The sequence below is a fragment of the Curcuma longa genome, unplaced genomic scaffold (genome assembly GCF_044706935.1).
Source record: "Curcuma longa cultivar G26 ecotype Majalengka, Jawa Barat unplaced genomic scaffold, ITB_CL_G26_1.1 contig_24944, whole genome shotgun sequence".
NCBI lineage: Eukaryota > Viridiplantae > Streptophyta > Magnoliopsida > Zingiberales > Zingiberaceae > Curcuma > Curcuma longa.
In genome coordinates, this window is record NW_027432583.1 from 1,006 (window position 1) to 25,302 (window position 24,297).

Consider the following 24,297-nt stretch of genomic DNA (forward strand, 5'->3'; position numbering starts at 1 on the left):
TTTAGTGCAGCTCTCAACTGTCTCCAACTACTGTGGGATCTTTTGGAACCATTGAATAATTCAAATTGAATTCCTATCGATAAAAAATTATATGGGTTATATGTTTGGAGTCCTAATATAATCATATCGAAAGCCTGACTCACATTGTTTACTTTTGCCTGACAAATATGGAGCTATTTCATCTTTAAACTGCTTTTGGATAGCAACCATTGTTGATCGACATGTTGATATTCAGTGCAGTTGCCAATGATTTAAAGCTTATGGCATTCTTCACAAAAGGAATTGCAAAGTTGGTACGCTCCTATGTTCATCTTGTTGGTTCTTGGTTTTGTTATCTATAATCTAAACCTCATTGTTTAAATTTAATTTGGAAATAAATATTCTTGATGATAAATTTCTTTATGGTATGCCTTTAGGTATAAGTCTCCTCATGTGTTTCCTTTTTCTTGTTGCAGGTGACAGAGGCCATATCTAAAAGAAAAACTCCTTTCATAACTTTTGTCTTGGGTAAATAATTCACTTTCAAAGTTGAAAAACACAACATTCCTGTTATATATTTCTTCGTTTCTAATGCAATTTAATTTTTTTCAGATACTTTATCTCCAGGGGTTGTTAGTATTTTATAGGATCTAAATAGCATTGGTTCAGAAAACATTCTATACCTCTATGATTTGTTTATGTTGATTTTTTTTACTTCTTTTAATTAATTATACATGGCCTTATAAAATTATAGCTAGAATGTCTCTTTTTTTTACTCTTTTTTATTTATATGCTGTTACTTGCTAGACACAACCAAGGGTATTATTTTTTTCTTTTTCTTCTAAGATATTCTTTTATAATGATATCACGAAACGAATTTCAAAGGTTGCTACTTGAAAAAATTTCACAGCATAGACACACTAATATAGGCTACCTTAAGCACTCAAAATATACAAAGAGTGAAAACTATCATAAATTGAAATATGAATCAATTACATGAAATTCAATACCTTATAAGCTGACAATAAGATGATTTTTTCATAAAATGAAGACTTAATTTAATTTCTTAAAAAATTTAAAAGAAGTTTTTTTTAGTAGTTACAACATTACCTGGCTCCCTTGAGATCATCAAACCTTACATAAGTGCAAAGTGGAGGATAGGGGGAGGGGAGTATGTTTTTAAGAAAGTGGTTCTAGAGCATGTTGTTGAATTTCAACAAATATGTTGGCAACCATTTTATCATAGTATCCATACATCCTCTATATTCTGGATTCCTTTTTAGTGGAATAGGCATCTTTGCATGCTTCCACGGGAGGTATCACTGTCTATGTATTACCCTCTCAAATTTAGACAACTATAATGAGTGACGAAAAGTTAATGTCAAAATTGTGGGAATATGACCTATGGGCAGATCAACTAACAAAGAAGAAAACTTAATCTTTTAATATGATATTAGGACCTTTATATTGAAAGTTAGAATATTTAACTGAGGTGGTAACTAAATGAAGGGAAGTGCTCCAAGTGATAAGAATATCGAGGTATTAAAAGCCAGTTGCCACTAGACAGTTTGCTGCAGTAGGTGGGCTTAGGTGGTCAACATTAAGATAATATAAAAATAAGGATGAGAAGTAAATTAAATTAAGAATTATGACTACAGTATCTTTAATTAATCAAAATAACTTTATAATCATAAATAAATGTTATAAATTATTAATAAACATTAAGCACATAACAATAATGAAATATTTCATGTTTTAGACCAAGGTTCACAATATCAAGTTATATCAAAGTTTTAGTCTTTGACTGATACGATACTCAATATAGTAGCAGATGAATTGTGCTAGTGAAACATTGGAGGTTGTAAGAGGAAAGAGATGAAGTAGAGGAAGGAGATATTGCTTATGTGAGTGATATTGAGTTTCAGTGATTTATCAGAATGATATATTTCGACTGCTTCACCTGGTACAGTAAGAGAATTCAAACCATGTTGTAGACTACAACCGTTATGACCTCATCCAAAATATGTAAATTATACATGTGTATTGATAAAATATTATATATTAATAATACATATATAAAGCTAGAGGGAGTTTACCTAAAGTAGCATGAGTAATTTTCTCTTAATTTGTATACCTCTTTTGCTCTTCATGTGAAATATTAGAGCTTTTTCCATTGCTTGATCGTATCTCGCTATTTCTTATGTCTCTAAGTGTACTAGACAATGTAAATGAGGAAACAATTTGACATCAAAAAGTTAATAATTGAAGAAAATAAATTAAAGATACCAGATTGACTATGCTTTTGTAATAAAAAGAAATAAACAAAGAATATTCAAGATTCAAGTACCTACAATAAATTAAAGATTTGATTTGTTTGTATAGGTAACTAAAAAATAATAGGAGAATTTTTAAAAGAATGATTAGTATTGATATGGTTGCACATGTTTGAGCTATTATTTCCTATTTAGTTATTTAGTAGCCATATTTTTGTTTTTTTTATATCTTAAGTTTATTATAAATAAGAGTTAATTGGAATAGGGAAGAAAAACCTATTTTCCTTTACAAACTCTTTTATGCCTAATTCTACATGGTATTAGAGTAGGCCTTAGCCATCTCTCTAACTCTAACCATTTATCCTGTCACAATCACAACCATGGATTGAAATCTCGTACCTTGTTGGGCAAAACTATTTGTAAATCATCGAAATTTGATGAACTTGGTACCAAAATTTAAAATCTCGAGCCATGCCGTAGTTTCGGTCTTTGATTGGAAAAATACCGTTTTAGTATCGTGTTGATGCGACGATGCATGGTGTCAATGATAGATTGGAGGTTGAAGGAGGAAGGAGATGAAGCAATGGAAGAAGACATTGTATATGCTGAGTGGCCAAATTTTTATAATATAGCGGAATGGTATGTTTTGACGTTTCTTTCAGCATGATACAAGATTTAAAACTATACTTGACATAGCCAATATCTCCTTCCTATGCTTCATCTCATTCTTCAACTCCAATCCATTACCGCCACTATGCATCAAAATATCGACATGATACCGAAATAATATCATTTCAATCAAGACCCAAACTTCGGCACGATTCGAGATTTTGAACCTTAATCACAACCATTGAAGGACTCCTAACCCTAGCTAGCTTCCTCTCCCTCGTCTCTCACATCTTGATCTCCACACTTGGAGAGGTGTGATTGGGATGGCAAAGTCTTGATTAAGGTGAGCGACAACATCTACTATCAGATAAAATTGATGCAACAAAATCATTTTGATTAAGGAAGCGACAATGACATCCACCGATTCTAGCTTCCAATAGCATCAATAACGTATATTTACTTTGGGCTTATATAACATACTATTTCATCTTTATATACAAGATGGTAAGATAGATATACATACACCACCTTTAGGGGGAGTGTTGATGTTTTAACACTATTATATATAGGATATAGGGTTGATCCATACTTCATTCCTTTGAAGGTGGGAGAAAAGATAATGCTTTTTATTGATAAAAAAATTAGAGTTTTAAACTTATGTAATTAATTTCTTTTGGCTAACCCAACAAAAATGGGATACTTTTATGACAATAGGACAAATCTAATTCAATTAACATAAGGTAGATTAAGACGGGGCGCAAGCAAATAGAATCGATTGTCGAGCCGTATGAGGTAGGAAACTCTCAAGTACAGTTCAAAGGGAAGGAGCTACCTATGTTGGTGCAATCAAACACCAAGAAATCGAGCTCGATAATATTATTTTGATGTGGTTGGCAAAGGTTTCAAGTTAGCTCTATATTAGACTAACATATTGTGTCAAGTATGCAGGTGTAGGGTTATTTTGATATTGACATTGTAGGAGCAATGGAAAAGTCCAATAGAAGAGTTGATAGAAATCCAACTGGGTTGAGGTTGATTGAATATTTGACAAACGAGGTCTTGCAGGGGTAGGCAGATTTCAGAAAATCAGATTGAAGTTCTTTAGTTCAAGGTGGATTAGTTACTAAATAGATGAAGGAAGACTTAGAGGCAAAGCCTCTTGGCAAATGAGAAGTCTTGTAGGTCAAGGACGCCCAAATACTAGCATGGAACAAGTTTAGGAGGTGAACTCTTAGCAGGTGAGATATGAGAGAACTACCTATACTTCGGGAAAGGGAAACTTTCTTACTTAGGCGATGACTTGAAATAAGTGTTTTAGGGTCAAAGTCAATGGATTAGTCAACTAATGATGGTGAATAGTTGACTAAACCGTTTGGTCTACCAAGACTTGCAATAGATTGATATCTGTTTGAAGTCTAGTTGACGGAAAGCAAAGATATGTTTAAATTCAAATGTTAAATAGGATAATTTTTAACTAGCTGATTGATGATAATTAAGGCAATTAATATCTCAGTTAGTAGAAGATATGATCAGTAGATGGCTCAGTCATGATTCAAGATATCAATTGTAATAAAATAAAGCAATCGATTGATAACATAGTCAACAGATGATGAGTACAACAGATGACACAGTCAGAGGATGACGTAATCGTGATCCTAGGGGTTCGGATACAATTCTACTTGGTTCAGTCAACTGCTGAAGAATTACGGTTGACTGATGAATAGGTCCACATCCAAGTGAAACGAAGAGCATGTTAAAAATTAATTGAATCCAACCGACTAGTAATTGAATCCAACCAACTGAAGCTGAAACAATCGACTGAAGGTAGTAATGTTTAGTTAACAGTTGTTGTGGATCAAATCTAACAGAGGATGTGATTGAATCCAACTGACTAGTAATTGAATCCAACCAACTAAAGATGAAACAATCTACTGAAGGTAGTAATGTTTAGTTAACAGTCGTTGCGGATCAAGTCTAAGAATAGAGGATGCAACTACAGATTCTATAAATACTGAGGAAGATAGCTCGAACAGAACATCCAATACTCATTCTACTGCATTTAGGAAAAGTGAATGGTGCTCCATTTATAGATTTTGTGACTTTTAAGTTTGTCATTTTAGTTTTTTTATTCTGCAGTTCTTACTGATGTTTCACTTTCATATCATTTTTTTTTCATCTCTACTACTATTATTCTTCTGTAATGATCAACTTTGTAAAAGGTTAGAAAGGATAGTAGTGGTTCTTAACGGACGATTCATTTTAAAAGTCGATAGGTCACAAAGTAGGAATCAAGGGTTTCAAACCACGTAAAAATACTTATATCTTTTTTTATTTGTCGTTCTTAAATCTCCTTGTTATTTGTTCTACTACAATATATGCAAGTTTTTTCAAGACATCATTTCCACTGCAGGTCACTCTTAACACTTATTATTTCATCATGATTTTTTGACAATCCTTTTCAATTTAAATTGAAAACGTTACTTATTTTTGTTGTTTATTTCCATTGCTAGTTTCAAATATTTTAAAATCCCTCTATTTTAGCTACACTTCTTGTAGAACTTGGAAAATACTTTTTCCTTGCATTCAAAATAAACTTTTCAAGATAATTTTCGATTACATTATTCACCTCTCTAGTTTCTATCTCGATCCAAGATAATTTTTTTAAGATAGCCACCCTATAGGATGCAAGCTACCATAATAGGATTTGAGCATCTTATGGATGAGTATTCTTTATGGAAAAGGTTACTGTCATGATTGGATTGACTTTGTAATTAGGGATGATTACCTACTATTTAGAGGTACATATTTGTATATCTTTCAAACATCACGTAGAGATTTTTTTTATTATAGGAGCTACATGTAGGAGGTCTTATAGGAGACTTTGGAAAAATAAGATAACCAACACAACTATATGAGCTATGGAAAAGATATGACCATGATCCTTATTTCAGATAAATTTTGTTAGTTATCCTTTAAATGAGACATTACTAGAAAATCATGCCATAGTATCACACCTGTGAAACAACTAACACAACCAACTAATATATGATTCTCTATACACCACTATATAAGCTATGGAAAGAATGATAGTTGTTTTAGGGCTATCTTGGATCAATCAAAGTCATGACTCTTTTAGTAGTTATAGATAAGATTTCAAACACATTTTACTCCTTGCAATAGAATAAACGATGCATCTTATGTAGCTAATTTGTTTTTAAATGAGGTTATTAGAGTACATGGGTCACCGACACAATAGTGTTATATAGTATGCTAAGTTTTCCAATTATTTCTTGAAGACCCTACGAAAGTTGTTCGAGACCTATTGATGTTTTCACCTACATTTCATTTAATGTTTGATGGATAAACTAAGGATGTCATGTAGTTATAAAACCTGGTTAGATGTCTTTGTGTGAGTAAAACTGGGAATTTGAGATTATATCTTGTCTATTACTAAATTTGCTTGTAATAATTCTATAATTTGATCTACAATTAGAGATAAATGAAGTAATGTAAGAGATTATGCCCTAATCACTTTCCCAAAAACTCTATTAAGACATTACATGCCTATTCCACAGACCCTTTTCACATTTTCTCATATCATTAACTTACCGCTCAAATTAAATGTGTCCAAATTTGACCTAATATGGGGCAACATTTGAGCTTCTTTTCATGTCAACGGGTTTACTCGTAGGTTGTGCTACTATTGTTTCGACATGTGCTTTTCCTTCCTCGAATACAACTAACTCCCAAAATTGATAGGATAATTGACACAAATAGTAAGTTTGAAGCACTCAAGGTACTTAGTCTCCGATATAGAAGATGTTGGATCCAGAAAGAACTACAACAAATTGGTCCTAGCATATTTTCTTAAATTCAACAATACGCCCTTAAGAAATCTTCCTAGAGGTGTATCCAATTGTTCACTTCACATATGTGTGGCCTTGCAAGTCTTGGGAACATATTGTTCCCTTTACTCAACAAAGTTGAATTTATTTTGGTGGGAACAATAATACAAACATGATAAAAAATTTGAGTTAATTTTAAAAGTAAACTAATCCCTATTTTTTTTTTTTCAATTATATTTGCATGATTTAAGAATGCTTTATTTCTTTATAGTTAATCTAGGCAATTTTTTAGACAACTTGGCTAAAAAAGAGTTATGGTCCCATGTAAATTTATCTTTTAATTTATAATATTTCCCCCTCTTTGTGAGATTTGAGTGTTTAAGGTAGCTCGGTGTTAGATCACCTTGTCTTAGTCCGAATCGTTCAAAATTGACAGTTCCCTTCCTATTACATCTTTCAATTTTATTTATCAATTATGGGGAAGAGGTGAAACATTATAAAAATAGAGGGTTAGGGAAGAGGAAATCACTATTCAAAGCACTAGCCCGGTGCTACATCGCCTTTTCTCAGCTAGATTCATTCAAAATTAGCTATTTCTTTCTTATGACATCTCTTGATATCATTTATTGATCATGGAGAGGAGAGAAAATATTATAAAATGGGAGGGAATTAAGAGGGGAATCACTAGTCAAACCATTAACAATATCATGATTTAAAATTTCGTACTATGTCAGGTGAAATGATCTAAACGTATTATTCTGGTAAATAATTAAAACTCGATACTGCTCGACATCAAGGTTCAAAATCTCAAATCGTATCGTAATTTCAATCTTTGATTAGAATGATACTGTTCTAGTATTGCATTGACGCTCTAATGCATGGTGCCGGTGATTGATTGGAGGTTGAAGTAGGAAGGAGATGAAACAATGTGCTTAGTGGCATCAAATTTTGGTAATTTACTGAAATGATATGTTTGCACCCGACATGGTATAAGATTTACAATGTGCTTGGCACAAACTCCTTCCTTGCTTCATCTCCTTCTTCAACTTCGATTTATTATCGGCAACATGCATTGAAACATCGGCACAATATCGAAATAGTATTGTTCCAATCAAAGACTGAAACTTTGGTAGCACGGTTTGAGATTTTGAATCTTGAACAACATTAAAGAGGAGTAATACTATAGTTGGAGTAACCTACATATTATATGTCCTATACTTGTGCTAGTTCTAGTTTCAATTGTGGTAACTTTAACTTAGTGGAGTGGTTAATGTATATGCCAAAAATTTAATTTTTACACCAAATGTTTTGAAAGTATTGCTAAATTTAGGTCATAGAAAATTATAGGATTGGTCTCACTATGATGGTACAAGAACAAGTGCTCTTATCAAATTCACAATGTTTATTTTGATATCTATAAGGTAAAATCATTAGTCAAAAACTACTTTTATAATCTGTTGCGTGGAATTTTTAATTAAATAGACCTTCTAATTGCTATAGATTTATATTTGGAAAATTATAAGATTAAAATTTATCTGAGTTGATTTTGACACTTTGAATGTGCTAAATGTTAACAATGCATAGTACCGAGACTATTTTGACTGAAGATTGGAACTCCTGTACAAAACAATACTTTAGATCTTTCTTCCTATCGTATTATTGGCAGAGGCTTGAATGTATGTTTGACTCTTCAAATATTATCTAATTACTGCAAGAGAAGATCTTATTGGTTTATTTGAAAATTAATTTTATTTTATTTATGAGAAACTGAAATAATAGTCTTATTCTGCTTAATGATAACCTGAGAATGACAGAATAAGGTAGTTTGATCCATCCTTTTAACTCATCGAAGTGAACTTAATTTCTTGTTTTTAATGCATTAAAAATTGCCGTAGTTTACTAAAGTTTCGATTGGTACAGGTGGTCCTGGCAGTGGGAAAGGAACTCAATGTCAAAAAATTGCTGAAGTCTTCAACTTTGAACATATATGTGCTGGTGATCTATTGAGAGAGGAAATGTCCTCCAATAGTCAAAATGGGTATCTAGTGTTTTTTTGTCTTTATTATGCTTTTTTTAATTATTGATAAATGAACTTGGGAAACCATACCTATTTCTTGAACGGTGCTCCTCAGAGCAATGATCCGTAGCATAATCATGGAAGGGAGGATTGTTCCTTCAGAAATAACTGTCAACTTACTCAAGAAACAAATTCATTCTAGTGGGAACAATAAGGTTCTTATTGATGGTTTTCCTAGAAATGAAGAAAATCGCATAGCTTTTGAGAGGATTGTAAGTTTTCTTCAACTCCATCTATTTGCTCATGATATTAATGCTTTTTGTTACATATGTTCATGCTGTGTTACAATTCCATCCTCTCAAATCTTTCAGTATTTTATCATTTTGTACAGTGCAATTATCTTGAATTGTCCAATATATATATCATTACTGTATATATGATCACTATTCTTATTGATGTTTCAGACTTATGTCTTCTCAAACATTATCTCTAATGCAATTGATATATTAACAGACTATTTGCATCAAGTTTGTGCCCTTGTTGATGTTAATGGTATTTAGGACTCGTTGAAGCGGTGATATTGATTATTGCTAGATTTTTCTCATAAACTAATATTGCAATGCATTGTTAATCAAGGTTATCTTAATCAAATACATTGTTGACTACAAAACATTTTATTATGAAGGGTTTTGATCACAAGGGGCAAGTTTTTGAGAGCCACATGCTTTCTATTAAACCTGCAACCAAAATCCTAAAGAGTGTATGTAAGTGGATATGGCCACTGCATAATATATGGTGTATGTGGACGCATAGACAATTATCTATATGTTCGTAATTTTTTTTTATTAGATGTATTGATAATAATGCATAGCATTTAAAAATTATGAGCTTATATATACTATATAATACATCAAGCTAATCAACTTAAGAAATCCATATATATATATATATATATATATAATTGCATCTTTCACTTTATCCGTAAATTAATCATCCTAACCCATTTATAATTTCATATAAATATATTGTATACAAATCTAAGCAATATATATGAACATAAAACATACAATATAGCACGCCACAATGTTCATCCAACTTTTGCTTGGAAATCAACAACATGAAAGGCATCTTGAAGAACATAATGTTTGATTGGAATATCAACTAAAATGGAAATTGGATGAAAAAAATATTGCAACAAATCAGTAGAAACTTCATCGAGATCTCTATTTGAACTTGTGAAACAAAGGGGAGAAAACAGAAGATAAAGGAAAGAGAGACCAACAAGATCTTGTGGATGAGTGGATGAGAGGAGTTGCCACAAGTGCTAGAGACTATACATGGAGAAGAACTTGATGGAGGAGATCATGCATGAGAGAGGGCCGTGGTTATATGTGAGGAAATAGTTATTATGGTAACTTTTAGTACTATAATGGGAGGATATTAATTAAGTGAATAGTTAATACTCTTTAAGTTCTCCCCATGTGCTTTTGTATTATGATGTTTTATTTTCATGAGTTTTCATTCTTTGTGTGAGATTGATTATTCTCCATGCTATATGATGTCATATCATAATCCTATGCAAATTTTCATTTGCCTTTGTGCTATATCAATATAAGAGTAGGTCCAAAGATGGTTGATAGGAGCTATGCTTGGAAGGTACATTTAATACCCACTTTAGCCATAACATAATCATTTTTCTTCATGCCAAAATTGGACCGACCATGTTTAACATTTTAAATACAAAAAAGTAGCTACGTTGTATTTCTTTTGAGAAGGGGAAATCGCAAGCTATGCAGATCACCCTAAGTGAAAAATATGCCCTGACCTTGGAGGCTAAAATCTAACTTTAACAAGACTTCACCAAGTCAAATGCTGAATACAACTCTACGATTGTAAACATGTTATAATGAACAAACACTTAATTACATGCATGACCTATTTATAGAAACCATGTTGAAACTAAGTACATAAGAAGTTTATTAGTTTGCATGAAAGTACAAGAAAATTAATGAAAAATATCATGTAGCTAGTGGACTTAAAACATGCAAAAAATGCTAGGTAGCACTAGTTATCTATCCCATTAGCTAGCAGTATCCAGGTGCTGCATATTTTAAACTTGTAAACAATATATACATACCTATCTTGATTGGTCTAGTCATAAAGCATATTGTTTCTCAAACCCTTTGCATCTTAAAGAAACACTTGATTTGCAAATCAATTCAATTAAATGCAGGTTGGAGTAGAACCAGACCTTGTGCTTTATTTTTACTGCCCTGAGGAGGAGATTGTTGAACGAATACTAAAACGAAATCAGGTAGGTTTTTTAACTGTAATGCTCAAAAACTACAAGTTTTAAGGTAGTTACATTTAGGTGAGCTGATTTTTACTGTGTTTTTTTTTGTTGCTTATTTTGGGGTTAGGGAAGAATTGATGATAACATTGACACAATAAACAAAAGGTTGGAAAGTTTCAAGAAACTGAGTCTTCCTGTAATAGATCATTATACTGCGGAAGGGAAAGTTTACAAGGTAATTTCAAAAATAACATTTCATCCACTTTTCCCCATGTCATTTATCATTTTCATAAAGATCCAGCTCTTAAATTTGGTTTCATATTTTTATATATTCCTTTTTATCATGTAATCCTGCATGGATTCAATGTTTATGTTGTGTCATCTAATAATACCTGAATGCCATATATGATGCCTTCTTAGTGTCCATTCTTAGTTCAATGATCTTTTATTAGTTTGTTATGAGTCGTTAAGTGTTATACCATATTACACCTTACGTGTATAATGCAAAAGTTCATTCAGAGTAGCTTGATTTTACCCTTAAATTTGCTTTTGTCATTCTCATGATTTTTGATTTTGCTTAGCTTGATCTAGTCTTTGTAGAAATTGGAGAAGTTAATGCTGTTGCTTATTAGTGACATATGGTACTAAACCCACTGCATATATCTCTATTAATACTAGTACCTCTGATACTCCACCTCAAGCTAGAATGCGGATATTTTTTATGTCTACCTTGTTAGTAAACAAGACAATGTGGACTAGTAAATGACCATAATGAAATAAAAACCATACTCTCTCTGATTGAACAAAAGAAAGAATTAATGGAGCATGCAAGCATAAATTACGTCAAAACCAGAGTAACATGTTGATAAGGATGAAGTGAGATCCCCCGGTAATAGATTTCTTGAGTAGGCTTCTTCCTATGGTAGTGCGTGCACACATTGAATATGTAAAAGGGGAGATGGAAAAGTATTCAGTAATGTCTTGTGATGAAGATTGAATCAAAGAATGAGATAAGTCATAGGAGTTGAGGCTCTTCAGTGAGCTTCCATAGAGTGGCACATACAGCAACACATGATAGACAAAAGAAAGAGGAGAAGAAAAACACTCATAGGAGTCCAAGGGTAAACACGGTACATACAGCAACACAAACACAAGTCTGGAATGAAGAAGGCATTCAAATCCTGAAGTAAATGCAGTAGGTGCAAACTAAGGAAAAAGAAAAAGTTTCTAGGAGGACAAGAAAACTCAGAAGAAGCAAGTAGCAGCAAGAAGAATAATAAGTAGTAGGGAGAAGGTAGGAGTGACCAGTGTGTCTGAATCTGGAATGGAGTGCCAGAGTGATGCCTTGAAAGATTTGAGCAGGAACTGGCTTTACTTGGGACAAGCAATAGTGAATCACAACAGAAAAATTAATCTTGAATGTCTAACTATTGCTGTCACTAAGGGATGGAGATGAGTCATTCTAGACAAATATGATAGTCAATGCAGAGATTAAGATTGAGGGCATGGAGGTTGAGCTGCACCAGAGGACTATGGGTATAACAGAAGAGGTTGTTTTCTGTTGAAAAGGAGGAAGAAGCACAATTAGCTGTTGTGAAGGAGGAAAGAGCAGAAAGGACATAGGATGAGTAATTGTAAGGCAGGAAGAATGGGGTCATTTGAGGTTGTTATATATTCATAGTAAAAACTTGATCATGGTGGCAGAGCACTAGTTGGAGAGGCAATTGATCCAATGTGTGGGAACAAGAATAGGACTCACCATCAGTTGGAATTCGAGATGGAAGATTGCAACAACGATGAGGGTTGCCACGAGAAAGCTTAGAAAGAGAGTGTCAGTTCGTTTCGTGGTGGTTTGTTTGAAACAAAAATAGTTTGTAGAGAAGGTAGCTCATTGGGTTGTAGCAAAGAGTAAAGAGGTCACATATGGTGGAACAACATCATTGAAGAGCAACGTACAGTCTTGTTTATGGATGATCCGGTGAGAATACATAGTGGTGACGTGGAGGAGGGGTAAGAAAGGAGGTAATAAAAAATAGTAAAAGACTCGCTCGGAGAATCCCTAACTCTCTCTTAGTGACCACAATACTCAACCGTAAGAAGAGGCCGACCTCTTTAGGAGGTTGACACACTCCTTGGTATTAAGATCTTCTCAACCTCATCCAAGGTACTTCGATCCCTTACCATGATCATAGCAAAATACCACTAAGCCGGTATAGATATTTAATAATAACTTGGGCAACGAGGAGAGTAATGGAAGATAGGTAAAACATCCATCCCGACCTCTTTCCTTCTTAGCTCTGATGCCTTCAGAAACCGCCGACCTCATTATGAGGTCAGCACGTGCTTTGATATTTAGGCTGAGCTCTTCACAGCTTCAGTCTATAGACTCTGATCTTTTACAATAATCCTAACAGAGTACGAGCATTATCGGCCGACCTCTTTATGAGGTCAGCACGTGCCGTGATACCTAGGTCGATCCTTCCTAGCGTATAGAGACCCCGATCTTTTACAACAATCTTAGTAAAGTACAGGCATCATATACCGACCTCAGGACCTGGTCCCGGTATCACATATCGACCTCAGGACTTGGTCCTTACCTCATGAACAAACCTCATGACTTGATTCTAGTACCACACCACAAGCTCAGTCATCCGCTTCAGACAGCTTGGTATTTCATATGAGAGTTCGATCATACGCTTAGTTTAATGCGCAGATACACGTATAGGAGAACTCGGCAAATCACTTCGGTCAACTATGACGTACGTAGAGAGCTCGGATGTGTATTTAGTTCAGTTCGGCTATATAAGCTCGGACAAGGCTCATACTACCCGACCACTTACACAAATCAGCCACACATATTCCGACCTCAATTAGCAAGTCATCCATCAACGGATAATCATGCTGACTTCTTCACCAAATTTATCAACTTATCTAAACGGATAAGGACAAAGACCGAGTCCTGTACTTTGTCCTTGACAATCCCAACCATCGAATGAAGATAATCTACACCGCTGCGCCGTCAGATGTGTAGAGATCGTCATAAAACTAATCGTTGATGACGTTGCTCCAACCAATCAGAAGTAAGGATATCCTATAATCACGTCCCCGCTCCATCTATATAAACCTCACAGGTATGAAAAACAAGGGGAGGATTCTCTACGCATACTACCACTTATACTACTTTTTCTATTTTTGACTTGAGCGTCGGAGTGGCCTCGCCGGGAAACTCCGGCGCCCTACTAATCCGTTCGTTCAGTGTTCATCTTCTTCAGGTTCTTCTCATCGGCGGGTTAACAAAGGTTGACGTGACATTTTATTGATTGGCGCTTTGGCCATCGTCGGCATCGAGCCGGAACAATGGATTAAAACCTTGAGCCATGTCGGTCAACACAATGAGATTTTTTTTGCTCCATATTGGCACCAAGATGTGGAATGACGTTGATACTGCATGGACGACGACGACAACATACTGAGAACACCGCACCAATGGAGAGATTAGATGGGAGGGAGATAGAAGAGGCGCAAGAGAGAATGGATGGGAGGAGAGAGGAGAGGTGTAAGTGAGATCGGATGAGAGGGAGAGAGCAACATGTGGGGAGTGTCTGCGAGAGAGGAGAGGTATAAGAGAATGTCCAACAATGGAGAGGGATGGGAGAGAGAGAAGAGGCGTGAGAGAGAGAATGAATGAGAGGGAGAGAAGAGAGTACGGTGGTGATGGAGAAAAAATAAATAAGGATTTCATCCTAAAACTCTTCCAACTGAATTTGAAAATAACACTAAACCTGGTCCAAAACAAAATAAGTTTGTTTCAATCCTAAACTAATAAACTCGAGTTTAAATTGGATCCATTTGAACCCACTCAACCTAGATGAAAAGCCTAGCTAAAGGACTCAACCACACCCAATTATTGTCCCATTGGGTTTCTAAAGCCTAATAATCAGCCCTAATAATCAAATTAATTCAACTTAAATAACCAATAAAATAAAAAATTAAATGACAACATAATATATAACAACAGTTGGAATTTTGTCTACATTCTATGCAGTATAAGAAAAGTTTATTGTAGTAAGTTCAACAAGATTTGTAAATTGTAAGAAACAAAGATATAGATATAGTTGGGTATTCTTGCTTCTGATAGACACTTTCAGTAATTTTGTCTAGCTCATGCTAGAATAATTTTTCCTATATCTTTATTGGTGTCTTCGATTATAGATTATGCTAAATGTAATAAAAGACACACTATGTTTCCAACATAGTGATTATGCAAATGTAAATTATACACGTTTTATTCTAGGATGTTGATATGGCGGAAGCTTGTAGCCTCCATGTGGCCTGTGTGGTACGGAATCGTGCTGAGCTGTCAGTCAACTCATATCCTGAAGGATAGCGGATTAGGCATAAATGGGACTTGGGTCTAGTCAAATTAGCTCGACGCATGCATCCTTAGGAGTTTGGGTTGCCCACTGAGGTTGGGTGCGGACGTCGACCTCATCCCTGACTCAACCTTGGGTGCCGACCTCAGTCTCATCTCGGCCCTAGGCGCTGACCTAATTCCTCATTCGACTTCAGGCGCCGACCTCATCTCATCACGGCCTTAGGCATCGACCTCAACCTCATCTCGACCCTAGCGCCGACCTCACTCTTTACTCAGTCTCGGGTGTTGATCTTCCAAGTCAGTCAAAGTCAAGATGAGTTGAGCATATCTACTTGGAAGGATAGTGTACTAGGCCTAAATGGGACTTGGGTTTAGTCAACTGGCCTCAGGCGTCGACTTCAATCTCATCTAGGCCCTAGGCGCTGACCTAATTCTCATTTGACTTCAGGCGTCGACCTCATCTCATCACGGCCTTAGGCATCGACCTCAACCTCATCGACCCTAGCGCCGACCTCACTCTTTACTAGTCTCGGGTGTCGATCTCATCCTCAACTGGCCTCAGGCGTCGACTTCAATCTCATCTAGGCCCTAGGGCATTGATCTCATCCTTGATTCGCCTCAGCCTCATCTCGATCCTAGGCGTCGATCTCATCCTTGATTCGGCCTTAAGTGCGACCTCATCTCCAACTCTGTCGACCTTATCTCAACCTTAGACGTCAACTTTGTCTCCATAAGGCTATTTAGCATCGATCTCATCTCCTCACCTACACCCGACATGGGCCCATATGGCCTCTTAGTTTGCGGGGTTGTTTCTTCCGGAGAATCGAAAGAACATGTAGCGTACATCTCGGAAGATATGGGCAGTGAGAGCGTATATCTCGGGGCTTACCATAAACGGTAGCGAGTATCTCGGAGCGTACCATATACGATCATGCATATTTTAGAACATACCTTAAAGGGAGGTGCACATTTCGGGCAACAGACACATGAATAACTCTTTAAAAGGTCGTCCACCCCTGTGGGCACAGGTATACGCACGCAAAATTCTTATTTTCCTCAAGCCATTATTCTCTTTATCATGAAACCCTAACTGGAGTGTCAAAGTGGTTTGTCAAGATCCATCCTCGATGTCATTCTAATTCTCTTTTGGAGTGCTTTTCAGGGCTCTTCATTCCTTCCGACGCTTATCTCCGGGGTGCGTGCACGCCAACCCATTCGCTGGTCGGTGGCTTGACCATCCACGGTATTTGGTTGGAACAAATTGATATTGTCTGTGGGAAATTCTGAGCCAAGACGTTGTGATAGTTAACATTAGAAGAACTAATGACAACCACGACTCCACTGGAGAGAAAAACTGCAGCGAAGTAATGGTCATGATATTGGAAAAAATCCTTGGTCTACGATGAAGATCACCATCTATTTCATCACTATCTCCGCCACCCATGCGACCACAACGACCAATTCTCCTAGGAGATCCGTGACATATTAAGGCAAAAAATCCCTAGATTTGTACCACTTTTTTCGGTGTCATAATCGCCATCTCGGTTGCTTTTCGTTTCCCAAATAATCTCCTCAAACGCAGGTTGAAAGAGGGCGACTAGAAGAGGAAAGAGTACACATCGGAGATGGTGGCTAAGGGGGTGGTTCGCAAGCCCTGCAACCAGGATGCCCACTGCAACTCCATTCTTTCCCTTGGCATCGCCTGCAAGTCCCTACGTGATGGCCTCGCACTACATGTTGCTCGATCAGATCTCAATCTCCTTGATTTGGAGGACTTGCTCCTTTTTCTCTCTCTCCGCCATGGAAGTTCCAGTTACGTCCATGGAGTCGACTTCTCCTTTCGACTCGGAGCCACTGAGGCAGTGACCTGCGATGGTGCCAAACCCTATCAACATCGTCTAGATAGCCTTGGTTGGCCAATCGAGGACCCCCTCACCCGCACCACCTCCATTTGGGTCGGCTCTCCCCGGCTCCTCTCGCTAGCACCGGTTCCGCCTTTTCTTCATTCCGAATCCGTGCATCAACCTCCTCTCTAATTGAGGCTCCATTGACATGGCACAACTGTTCGACAATATGCCTCAACAAGTTGGGGTTCTTGATTCAGCACTCGACAGACGTTCGACTGATAGAGCTCGTCATCCTAGTGGATACCTACCAAGATCATGCGGATCAGTATTTCTGGATCGTCATTAGGTGGAACCTTGCAAGGTATTTGTTCTCCAAAATCACAGGGATGATGTGGGGTATTGTAGATTCCATGATTTAGAGCAAGAGTTTGCTCCCATTGCTTTCTGATTTTTTGGTGCACTAACAAATATCTCTGGCCATCGGCCACTGGCTCTATTAAGTGAACATTCTGTACAGCGGTTGCTCCCTTATTAGATCAGGCTTGTAACCCATCTTGAGCATCTTGGGATCGAGGACATAGTGGATGAGCAAAAAGATTAGAAGGATGCCTCTTCAATTCATCGAGTGCTGTGGAAAAGAAAATCTGACATCATAGAAAATTTGGTTCAGTTGCTCCATAAATATGCATATTGCTTGTTTTCCCTTTGCTTTTCAGTTCAGAAGGGTCAAGACATCCAAAAAGGTTCTCCAATCTTTAGAAGAGCTCCCAGAAAATTTAATTGATCTGCAAATGCTACAAGCAGTAACTGTTATGAATGGAATCATTCACAAGGACTCCATCTGCCACTACATGGTCTCCAAGAAGAAGAAGTATATCTACGCTAACGACAATGACCGCTTCGTTGCTAAAGATTCCTATGGCAAAGACATGAATGTGCTGGAACAGAACATCTCGGATCTTTTAAGCCTTTCGATTTCTTTGCTTAACTACTCTTTTTGTTAGGCAAATATTTATTTCATGCTTTCCTAGAAGCATTGGGACTTATCTGCAGGGAACTGGATGGAAGCATCACAGTAATGCCAACGCTCAAAATTTTCATATCACAAGCCTGTCGGGCCCCAAGTCCTTACAAAAGGCATGAAGCATCAAGTTCCGAGTTCGCGATATAGCCTTACGACAGACATGGAGCACTGAGCCTCGAGATCACAATAGTCTTATGACAGACAGAGTACCAAGCTTTGAGCTCGCGACGTAGCCTTATGACAAGAATGAAACATCGAATCCCGAGCTTACGATATACCCTTACGATAGACATGGAGCACCGACCTTGAGACATAGCCTTATGACAGGTATGGAGCATTGAGCTTCGAACTCACGACATAGTCTTACGATAGACACGGAGCCTCGAGCTTGCGATATAGTCTTATAATAGGTACGAAATACCAAGCTTTGAGCTCGCGACATGATTTTACGATAAACACAGAGCACTGAGCCTCGAGCTCTCAACATAGTTTACGATAGACACGGAGCACTGAGCCTTAAGCTCGAGATTTAGCCTTATGACAGGCATAGAGCACCAAGCTCTGAGTTTGTGACTTAGTCTTACGACATAACGGAGCCTCGAGTTTGCGACTTAGTCTTACGACAAACATGGAGCATCGAGCCTCGAGCTTGCGACTTGGCTTACGACAGACATGGAGTATTAAATCCCGAGTTCGCGACTTGACTTTACGACAGGCACGATCAAGCCCCGAGCTCGTGACTTGACTTTACACAAGCATGGAACACCAAGACTAGTACAACAAGCATGGAACACCAAGACTCGTACAACAAGCATGGAGCATCGAGCCCCAAGCTCGTGGCATGACGACATACACGGAGCACCGAGCTCGCGGCATAGTTTTACGACAGACATGGAGCATTGAGTCCTAGGCTCGCGGTATAGCCTTATTGTAGACATGGAGCATCGAACCCCAAGCTTGCGACATAGACTTACGACAGGCACAGAGTACCAAACCCTGAGATCGCGACATAACTTTACGACAGGCAGGGAGCATCGAGCTCTGAACTCGCAACATAGCTTTACGATAGACATGGAGCCTCGATCTCGCGATATAGCCTTACGACAGACACGGAGCATCGAGCCTCGATCTCGTGACACAGACTTACGGTAGACACGAAACACCTAGCCCTGAGCTCGCATCACAGAGCACGGAACACCTAGCCCTGACCTAACGACTAAGCTTTATAACGAGCACGAAACACCAATCTCGAGCTAGCAACTCAACCTTACGACAGACACGAAATAACTCACCCCGAACTAACGACTCAGTCTTATGATAGACACAAACATCTAGTCTCGAGTTAGCGACTCAGTCTTATGATAGACACAACTCCTAGTTTCGAGCTAGCGACTCAGTCTTACGACAAGCACGGAACACCTAACCCCGAGCCTGCGGCTTAGTCTTATAATAAACATGGAATTCCTAGTTAGCGACTCAGCTTCACGACATACTCGACACCTTAAATTCTAAGTCATGGACTTAGCTTCACGTCAAGCTCGGCGTTTCTGTATCAGCAACCCTAAGTTGTCTCTCTCCCTACTTAACACTCAGAGCAGCGGATCTGGTAGGCGTATGATAAAGTCCAATCAATCGGACTACATCTTTTTTTGACTAGACTAATTGAGGATATTTGTGATATGACAGAAGTCTACGACGTCCATGTGACCCGTGTGATACGGAATTATGTTGAGCTGTTAGTCAAAGTCAAGATGAGTTGAGCATGTCCCAAATGGTGGTGGACTAGGCTTAGATGGGACATGGGTTTAGTTGAACTAGCTCGGTGCATGCATCCTCAGGAGTCTGGGTTGCCCGTTGAGGTTGGTTGCGGACGCTAACCTCATCCTGACTCAGCCTCGAATGTCAACTTCATCCCCGATTAGCCTCGGGTGTCGACTTCATCCCCGACTCGGCCTCAAGCACAGACCTTAGTCTCATCTTGGCCTTAGGTGCCGATCTCATCTCCTATTCGGCCTCAAGCGCCCACCTCATCTTCATCTCGACCTTAAGCACCAACCTCAGCCTCATCTCGACCCTAGGCGTTGACCTCGTCTCTGATTCGGCCTTAGGTGCCGACCTCATCTCCAACTTAGCTGTCGACCTCATCTCGGCCCTAGACGCCAACTTTGTCTCCATAAGGCTATTTAGCATCAATCTCATCTCCTCACCTACACCCGACTTGGGCCCATCTGACCTCTTTGTTCGTGGGACTGTTTCTTCTGGAGAATAGGGAGAATATGTAACGTACATCCTGGAAGATATGGGCAACAAGAGTGTGTATCTCGGGGCATATCATAAACGGTAGCGAGTATCTTGGAGTGTATCATATACGGTCATGTGTATTTCGGAACATGCCTTAAAGGGAGGTGGATATTCTGGGGAATAGGCACATAAATAGCTCTTTAAAAGGTCACCCACCCTTATGGACAAAGGTATGCACGCACAAAAACTTAATTTCCCCCAAGTTATTATTTTCCTTCTCGTGAAACCCTAACTTGAGTGTCAAAATAACTTGTCTGGAACCATCTTCGGTGTCATTCTAATTATCTTTTGGAGTGCTTTTCAGGTCTCTTCATCCCTTTCGACGATTATCTTCGGGGAGTGTGTGTATTAGTCTGTTTCTGATCGATGGCTTGACCATCCACAGTATTTAATCGGAATAGATGTCTTTTTATATTTTGAAGTCATATATGTTTTGAAAGTTGATTGTAGGGCTTGAGTGATCTTGGGATCAAAGATAATTAGACCACATCGTTATAGTTTCGAATTTCAAATGGGACAAATATCCTAGAAGTCGGCTTCTGAGTATACATAAGTTGTGCTCCAAATTTACTTAGTAGGCGAATTAAGGGGGAAGGTGTCTACCTTTAGGATTAGTCGGGCGGAATTGGAACACTTGGGATTAAAAAAAATGATTTCATTAATTTAGCTTTATTTTGATATTAAAAATATTACAAAAAAGTTAAATAAATACTAATCTCTATATTTGTCAACTGACATTAGTGACTTAATAAATAGGCAACATTGTTTTGGTAAGGAAAGCAATGAAAATTTGAAAAAAGAAATATTTTAATCTTTTGGTATTTTGGATTAAAAAGATTACAACTCTATTAATCTAAAATATATAAATCTAAAATATCAATTAAACCTAGGACACAACTGTATTAATCATACTAGATCTACTACCTCTGAAATAGTTTTAGCTATAATGTTTCTATTTTTTTTTTTGTTTCTACTTTGTATTTTTTTTGTTTTACTAATTTTAATTTACATTTTTTTGGAAATTTAATTTGCCTTGAAAAAGCTAACATGTTAAATTTAATTAAGTTTAATTAGAATTTAAAAGGATTAATTTGTGGTATTTATTATTAATCTATTTAGTGTGCCCAATCTATTTGTCTTTTTGACATGCCCGTTGTCAATTCACTTAACATGTTTGGTTTGATTGGTCTAGTTAGCAAATCCAGTTCGCTCATCAGCTTAACTGACTCACTTGACTTAACTAATTATACTTGCTCGATTCACTAGATTGCCATGCCTATATGGCATGCTTGATTGACACTCCTGATGATTGACCATGATTGGTCTGCCCAACTTGACTGATTCACTAGCCCAACGGTCTTATCAGTTTGCTAAACTCTTAGTTCAATTGGCTCCCTTATGCTATTTGATTGATTGACTTGACTTGACTAGTCAGTTTAAATCAATGTCTTTTTGACCCAAGTAGGAACTTCACAACTCGATTGGTCGACCAATCTGCTTGACTCGATTGATCCTCCTAGCCTAGTTCTATCTGACTTAACTTGTCAGCCAAACTTGACTACTACACCTAACTCAACTAGTTATCTTGGACAACTTCCTCAACCCAATTGACTTGATTGGTCTAACCCATCTATCCAACTAGTCCACTTGGCTTAATTGACTTGCTGGTCTGCTTAACTGATTAGCTTGATTGATTCACTTGGCTTACCCAATCCATGTTGCTTGACTAGTTCACCCCACCCAACAAGTTCGTTCAGGCCGAGCTGATCTACTTGACCTAGTGTGTTTGCTAGCTTGACCAAATTGTTTGACCTGACTAGCCCAACTAACCCACCTGCCTACCTCATTATCTAATTTTATTTATGTCCATTTTAATTTTGAAACAATAACTTGTTAATGAGCATTATATTTATTTTATTTGAGAGATGGAATAAAATTTTCCATTTGGAATGCCTGGAATGAAATAAGCCATTCTTTGAATTGTTAATTCTCCTCAAATTGTCCAAGAAATTATGGAATCGTAGAGGGGATAAAGCATTTCCAGTCCTTTCCATCCTACCAAATGCAGTTAGTTTGCACTTTTTGTACTTTAGTCACCAGTAGTTACATCATCGTAACACAATGTTCAATATATTACCTCTCTATATCTAGTTGAAATAAACCGTATTCCTGTTTCGAAGTTCCTTTATCAAGTTTTTTGTCAGAAAACATTTCTAAACATCATTTATAATGCATTTTCCTTATTTTTTCATTAGTAATAATCTTGTTAATTAAATAAGATTTATAGTGAAACTTTGAGAACCAAACCAAATCGATATTCAAAAATTTTATTTCACCTTCTGTTCTCGCATTGATCACCATTTTGAAGGTTTATAGTGCAAATTATTAATTTGATCCCCTTATAATTAGAGCTATATCATATGGTCTCTTTGTTCTTATGAATTTCTACTTCCAAAATTTTCATTTTTCAACATTTATATAGTACATATTTTTCGTGGTTTAAAGGGAAAATTGATCATTGTCTGTGTAAAAGAGAAAAATAATAAAACTGTCAAAAACACAATGAAAATGTCTTTGCCAATCAATTACTTATTGGTGACAGTAACATCTACCAAATTCTCTGTACCAACTAATTAATATATCAATTTCTGTTTCCTGCAATATAACTAAAATTTTCATCTATTTGAGCATTTTTCAATGTTGACCTTAGTTATCATTCTGCAGATTAATGCAGTGGGATCTGTGGATGAGGTTTTCCAAAGGATTCGACCAGTGTTTACATCCTTGAGGTATGCAACAATAATGTCTGCTTAACACAAGGGCAAAAACATTCTGATGTTAAAATTTTGCTACGTTTCTTCAGCAAATTATATCAGGGAATTGTATTTTGGGCTTTGGAGAATGAACTATATAATCTGACTGTCGGTTGTACAGAAAAGTAAGATGATTTGTTGTTTCCTTATCACATAAAGAGAGCCAGCTAAGCTAGTCTTCCTAAACTTCTACAAAGTATGGTATGTTGGGAGGACTAAGCTACCACCAGGACGTTGCAAATTATAGGGGAAGTTATCAAGGTTGAAATCTCAGTCCCCTACCACCAATACATTGCAAATTGTAGGTGACAGTCCCTTTCTTTTAGCAGTGATAATGTTAAGAAATTGCAGTTAAGTGTCATTCTTTCTCATATAAGGGAAGAACACTCTTATTTCACAACAATTTCTCAACAAAAACAACATATCTCCAATAAATATAAAAAGCACATGAGAAGTACAAATTAACCAGGAATAAGTTGACATAAAAATCAACTCCATGGACAAATATCCACCACCATAACAATAGTGAAAAAATAGACATGAATGATAACCCAACAGGAAAACAAAGAAAAAACAGAACTATAGAACTCTGTAGAAAAAGTTTTCTTGAAAAGCTGAGCTTCTCTATGTGATGCTAACATAAATTTGGAGGTCAACAAAAAAAATTTCAAATCATGGTTTAAAATTTTGTTCCGTGTTAAGCGAAATGGGCAAAATTTATCATTATGTTTGACACCATAAGTTGTCGTGATTCTGCGGCGAACAATGTGGGGTTGTGAAGGCCACAACGATCCCACATTGACCTTCGCAAATCATGACGGAGATGTCCGTGAGCACGCGGGTCGGATGTAAAAAATTTAGATTAATAATTAAATTTAAAACTAGTAATTTCAATCAATTCAAGGTTATAAAAAGGATAAT

General features: G+C 37.0%; 1 protein-coding gene across 1 annotated transcript; it reads left to right on the plus strand.

The window, feature by feature from the left end:
- Positions 1-235: 235 nt before the first annotated feature.
- On the plus strand, positions 236-23,458 carry LOC141818473 (putative UMP-CMP kinase 2; the record flags this gene model as incomplete). The annotated part of the gene is given in 7 exon segments (XM_074705961.1): positions 236-293; positions 456-507; positions 8,627-8,744; positions 8,839-8,995; positions 10,957-11,037; positions 11,144-11,251; positions 23,288-23,458. Coding segments are annotated over 7 exon segments (639 nt in total). The 3' UTR covers positions 23,378-23,458.
- Positions 23,459-24,297: the final 839 nt, after the last annotated feature.